At 34.9% G+C, this 6,000-nt stretch overlaps 1 protein-coding gene across 2 annotated transcripts in view; it reads left to right on the top strand.

Annotated features, from left to right (window-relative positions):
• Nucleotides 1-2,719: 2,719 nt before the first annotated feature.
• LOC142345852 (lysophospholipase D GDPD1-like) overlaps nt 2,720-6,000 on the top strand; it is a 60,415-nt gene continuing 57,134 nt past the window's right edge. For both annotated transcript variants that reach the window (XM_075398265.1, XM_075398264.1), the window contains exons 1-3: nt 2,720-3,036; nt 3,506-3,625; nt 4,766-4,867. In XM_075398265.1, the coding sequence (XP_075254380.1) occupies nt 2,895-3,036; nt 3,506-3,625; nt 4,766-4,867 (364 nt within the window). In that variant the 5' untranslated portion in view covers nt 2,720-2,894. The remainder of the gene's footprint in view (nt 3,037-3,505; nt 3,626-4,765; nt 4,868-6,000) is intronic.

Raw genomic sequence — 6,000 nt, 5'->3', positions numbered from 1 at the left:
TTGCTGGGAACGTATAAGTCCAATGTGAAAAGGTCTTGTTTGAAGTGTCTTAGGTTTGATCTCGGTTTTAAATTTCTGAATCAATACTTCAATTGACATTTGCTTAAGCTCCTAATTGTCTTTTGCAAGCTAGAAATGCTCTTAATTATTGCCCTTTGAGGTCTATTTTCCGGAAATGCAAACTTAATTGCAAAAAGTTGTAATTTTCGCTATTTTCATTTTGAATTTTTTTTTCTTTTGAAAATTAGTGATCAGTTTTTCTATCTCTGCCAATGAATCGTTTTGAGTACTTAAAAAGGTGTTACTGGATAGCTCTTAGTGGTAAGGGAAAGGCTTTAAACGTGTTAATTTCACAAATTTTTGCGGGTTTTTTTTACATATTTTGAATTTTGAAAGTTTTGAATATTTTGAATTTTGTTTTTTGAAAGTTTTTAATTTCCGTATTATCGATCTTTATGGGTCAGTGAAACTTTTTCAAGCTTGAATTTGGTTCTTGATTAGTTTTGGATACAATGAAAGGGTTCTGAAGATATTAATATTACGAATTTTAGCAACATTTCAATATAATTTGCAATTGTTTTCAAATTATTTTGAAAGATTTGTCAGTTTCAGAATTGATCTTTAAGGGCCGATGAAATTTTAGGACATGCGAATGGGTTGCTGGATTTCGTCAGCAGACAAAAATTGTTTTGTTTGTAATATTGCAAAATTTAGAAAATTTTAATCATTTTGATATTAAATGTTTTTTTTTTCAATTTCTCTTAGTTTTTCTTTCTTCAGTGTAAAGTAAACCCTTTTCAAGTCTTGTGCGTGATTTCATTTGTTTATTTATATTTTTAGGCTCAAGTGTTTATTTTAATGTTCGGATCTCAAGTTTGGCCTTCAAGGTGAAAGGTTCAAGAGTTTAGCAATGATTGTTTTTGTTTGATTTGTTTTTTGTCCCCTTTGGCTGGCTTTGTTCAATTGATCTGCTGGTCGGATGCAGTAGTTTTATTTTTATGCGATCCTTTGGATTGTATTTCATTACTTATTCTGCTATGTTTTTACAATCATAGAATTTGAGTTGTGTTTGGGCGCTGTCTTTTTTTAAGATCTATTCACATTTTTTCATGATTTTGAAGTCAATTTGGAGTTGTGATTTTGGTCACGCCGAAACAGGAAGTGGAATGAAAAATCGAGTGGTTTTGCTGCGTGAAATTTTTTGCTCTAATTTTGAAGTAGTGAAAAATGGTGTTTGAACGAAAATGTGCTTTCTCGCTAGTGGTTTTCTGTTCACATGCGGCATTTTGAGGTTGACTTTTACTTCTATCGATTTTGCCGGATCTGATTTTTTACTAACTTGATTTCCTAATCCAATCATTATCCATTCTGGGTCTGGTTATTTAGTCAATGAATATTTTTTGAGTTGTATGTCAGGACTTGTCCTGCTGTTTTTTGTACTTCTTCGAGTAAAGTTTTCTTTTGCATTATCTTAGTTCACTGCTTGTTCAACATTTTGCCTGAAATCTTTTAGACTGCCCTCATTCTGCTCAAAGTGTTTTTAAATAGCAGCTTCTCAGTAGAGCAATATGAAATAGGCAGAGTCAATACCAAAAAACGAAATCAATGATAAAAACGGGTTAAACCCAGTTTTAGAAACCCGCTTCTTGAACTTTGTTTTTATAATTATTTTGAGGTACCATCTCTTATTATTTTCGGTATTGATGCTAGCCCCACGTGTCCTCTAATTTTGAAACGGGGGCTTGTGTAAAGCAAATAAAAATTTTGAACGAAAAATGTGTTTTTTTTTGCAACAAATAAATCTTTTCCATTTTTTTCTGGTGGTTCAATCCGAATCGGGGTTAAAAGGAATCAATGGCGACTATTTGCAAACGCAAACTAATCTGCGGTCTTTTCATTTTATTTTTTTTTGCAGTTTTTTGGCTTTCAGGACCTCTCCGGGGTTCACCTTTTCTTGAGCTCAAATATCTATGATTTTATCTAGCTACTCTCTTATTTCTCAGCTTTTGCAGTTTATAACAAGAACAGTAACAAAATTAACGGCGAGTTTGTTCACATGTGGCGCTATGTAGCGCGTTGTAAAGTTGCTGTGCTCCTTTAACAATGTGCTCGTTTCTTTAAGTTAATCCTGAGTCACGAAGAAAACTAGAACGATTGTCCATGAAATACGCTCTCGAAAAATGAAGGGACCTTATTGAAAAAAAATAGAAGCAGCTGTTTGAGCGATCACAAGAGTTGGTGGACGTGCTAAAATACTGTGCTAGGTTAATTTGTACTATCCATAAATAGAGGAACCACGCAACGAGAAGCTCGGAAAGCTTGCTCTCCTTCAATAAATAGTAATCTATTTGGGCGGTTTTTGGAATTTTTCTTCACTTTGCTGTAGTTTGTTTCATGAAAAGTCAGGATTTATTGAAGGCTCTAGTATAAAGTTTAAAGAAGCACTTACAATAGCCTTGTACTCATCGGAGGCTTTCAATTGATACCTCTTTCCTGAATGGACTGTTAGATTGGTCAGAAACCTCTTAAAATATTAGCGGCCTGTGATACTCTACAACTGTGGTCTATCTTACCTAACAAGTCGAATGGTGTATTTTGAGGTAGCAAAATTTGTATTAAAATGATCTAGGTTGTAAGTTTACCAATGTGTCCTTTTCTCTAGGGCGGTCAGACATTGTCCAAATGTTCAAATGTCTGACATCCTTGACATCAAAGAGGTTCTACTTTCAGATGGCGAAATGGGCATTAGCTGGTCATTAAATGGTAATATTGACCTCTAACTTACCAGAATTGTCATTTATTATCACAACTGTTGAGGTTGTCATTCTGCTCAGAAAGTTGATCAAGAAAAACTTGACCAAGGAACCGATCCGGAGCTCTGACCATTGTATGAAATGATGGCTTTGTCTACTGTTGAAGTTGTTCTGTTGAGTGTTGTGGGAACTTACTGTGGTCTCTCCCTGCTCTTGTTCTTCTTCCCTGCTATACTCCATAAACGGAAAAGACTCAGTCCTCAACTTACTGGCGGTCCCAGAGGCAAGAATTTATTTCTTAGAGAAGTCTTCTAAATGTGAAAAGTGCAGCTTATGAATTTAAGCTTGCATAAACAAATAATTTTTTAGTGTTTAGTATACAATCTAATCTTTGAGATTTAGAAATCTAAAATGCTATAGAAAGTGAACAAAATTGTAGAAAGGGGAGTTGAGTTGATAATGTAAGTGCGCTGAGGAGTGGACGTTTGAATTAATTTATGTGAGCTTACAAACATGTGTATAAAGTATGTACTATCGCTCTTAAACCATTCAGCTCAATTATGCGCTATATATCTTCTGGTATTGTTGGGTGCGAACATAGTGGCTCTTTTGCCTGCAGGCTAAGAAGAGACTATTTGAAAACGGGTTTTACAAGTACAATTTTTTTGGTGGATTAAGTGGCGATTAATCTGGCGCAATCACTATTTTGTTAAAATTGTTGACAAGGCATGACCATTTTTTGTTTGTTTCAGGTGGTGTGAAGAGAAGTATGACGACAGTGGCACATAGGGGAGGAAGTCATGAGTGCATTGAGAACACAATGAGTGCATTCAAACATGCAGTCGACACTGGAATTGACGTGCTTGAAATTGGTAGGTTAACTATCTTATTTGAATCTTAAGTTGCAGAGCAGAAATTTGTTTAATAGCCGCACAGCGATAGCTGGGGCGATTATTGGCCTTCTCTTGGTTTTTTTACAATTCAAAGAATTTTTACAATTCAAAGAATTTGAGTATTGGGGCGCTGTCTTTTTTTTTAAGATCTGTTCACACATTTTCATGATTTTTGAAGTCAAATTGGAGCATGTTTTTTTGTTCGCATGCGGCATTTTGACATTGATTTTTTGTTTTTTTTTCTTATTTTTTGATCTGATTTTTTAAAATGGTTTTCTCAATTCACTCATAGTCTATTCTAGGTCTAGTTTTTCTGTTTAGTCAATGAAAATTCTTTGAATTGTACGTCAGGACTTGCCCTGCTATGTTTTTTTATTTCGTCGTCATGATTTTTGTTACGACCATATGACGTCACAGCCACTTTTTGTTCATTCGTTCATGCAATTTCAACTGAATTGCTAGCGTAACGTCATTTTTCGCTCTTAGTGGAGCGAATTTTTTTTTGTTCATTCGCGTGATTAAGTTTTTGGTCACACTTGACTTACCTCACTCTCAAAAATGACTTCCTCACTTTGAAGTTGACTTTTATTTACTTTAATTCAAAGAGATAAGGTCAAATGGGTGTGTGTCACTCTAAGTGAAGGTTATTTGAGATCAGTTAATAGAGGCAGCAATAACTTATACAGATTTTTAATCAAAAATATAACAGATCAGCCTTCAATGAAAAGACGAATTTTTTGTTTGTCTTTTTTACTGTTTTTTTAGACTGGCGATCTACGAATCTATTGCGGCTATTTTCTGGCAATCTGCCAGCTATGTTTTTTATTTAACAACATCTTGTCTAATTTCACATGTTTTTCCTTCTGAAAATGCAGCCTGATGAGTGCTTCAGTAACATGAGACGAAGAGTGGAATTTAGATTTTTTTCTAGGGCTTAATCTTGCATTTTTTGTCTTATTATCAGAAACATTCATGACTTCGGAATTTTTCCCGTCGCTTTCTTGTGGTTGTCATTTTCGATACCAAAATCTTTAAGCTGAAAGAACACAAATAACTGTATTTTGTTGGTTTAAACTGTATTTTTGGTTTAAAATAGGTTTTTGTCTTTGTTATTTTCAGACGTGCAGTTGACGATGGACAAGCGAGTAGTGATCTGTCATGACAACAATTTAGAGAGGCTCACAGGGCATCGCACCCTCATTAATGAGACCACATATTCCGGTTAGCCTGCAATCGATAAAGGCTCGACCATTGTTGTAATAGAGCTATTTTGTTTATTAAAAAAGCTTCTATCAAACTATTTAAGGTAGTTATCTTGGGAAAGGGAAAGTGTGGCTAAATTTGAATCAATAACGTTTTGTATTAAGTTCATAGCGTGTAAGAAATATTAATATAAGGTGCGTCCTTAATTTAGAGTTCGGCAAATCTGGCTGGCCCAATTTTCAGGTTTTCGGGTTACTGCGAAAGCAAAATTGCACAACAGTGACAGAACTACGCTAGCCATCACTGTTTTTGCAAAAAGCCCAATAAAACGTCCAAGATTCGAATGGCATACTTCTGTAATATTGAGGTTTAGTAGGAATTTTGTGGAAAACAGTGGCGGTTAGCGTGGACGAAGCGACGGTTTGCATAGTTCTGTCACTGTTGTGCGCGTTTGCTTAAAATGTTAGCTATTTTTGTTGACTGTGACTGTTGTCAACATGCGATTAACTCTAAGCTTAAAATATGGGGCGTGAAAAGCTGAGGTTTTGGAGTAAACAGACTTCATTAAAGTGTACTACTTGGCCGTCGATTATTGTCGGATTAATGTTTCAGAGGGCGTGTTCACATAATAATCTCAATTTCTGAAGCAAGATAAGAGAAAATAGCATCCTAACTTATACTATTCTTTTTGTACCAAAAAACCGGTTATGATTTTTAAACTTTCTCTTCTTGCTCCGTTTTGCTCAATTTAGACAATTGAAATGTTATAAATTCCACGAATTGTAAAATTAAAGCATATAATTCTGTTCCGTGTAATGTCAATTTCACAATTTTTATGAAGTCGTGCTTCACCCTGCGCTATCCTTTTATATAACCAGTCGCGGTGTGATAAATTGTAAACATTTGTAATGTACAGTTATCAATTTCCGGGTTAAGTGTTTTGCAGTTAATTGCTCTAATACGAAGTTTGAAGCATTTGTTCTGTCGTTCTCTATATGCGATTCGTCGTAATGCCGATCGATTTTCTTTCTGACCGTTTTTTCTGCAGACTTCTCAAGTAACTTTTTCATTTTTGACTTCTTGATTTTTTGCGCGTCAAATTCAGTCTATTCAGAGATTAAAGCAGCTTAACTTATTTGTTGGCCATTTGC

Source organism: Convolutriloba macropyga, chromosome 9 (genome assembly GCF_964194025.1).
Source record: "Convolutriloba macropyga chromosome 9, txConMacr16.3, whole genome shotgun sequence".
Classification (NCBI taxonomy): domain Eukaryota; kingdom Metazoa; phylum Xenacoelomorpha; order Acoela; family Convolutidae; genus Convolutriloba; species Convolutriloba macropyga.
This window is presented reverse-complemented; position numbering and strand designations above follow the sequence as displayed.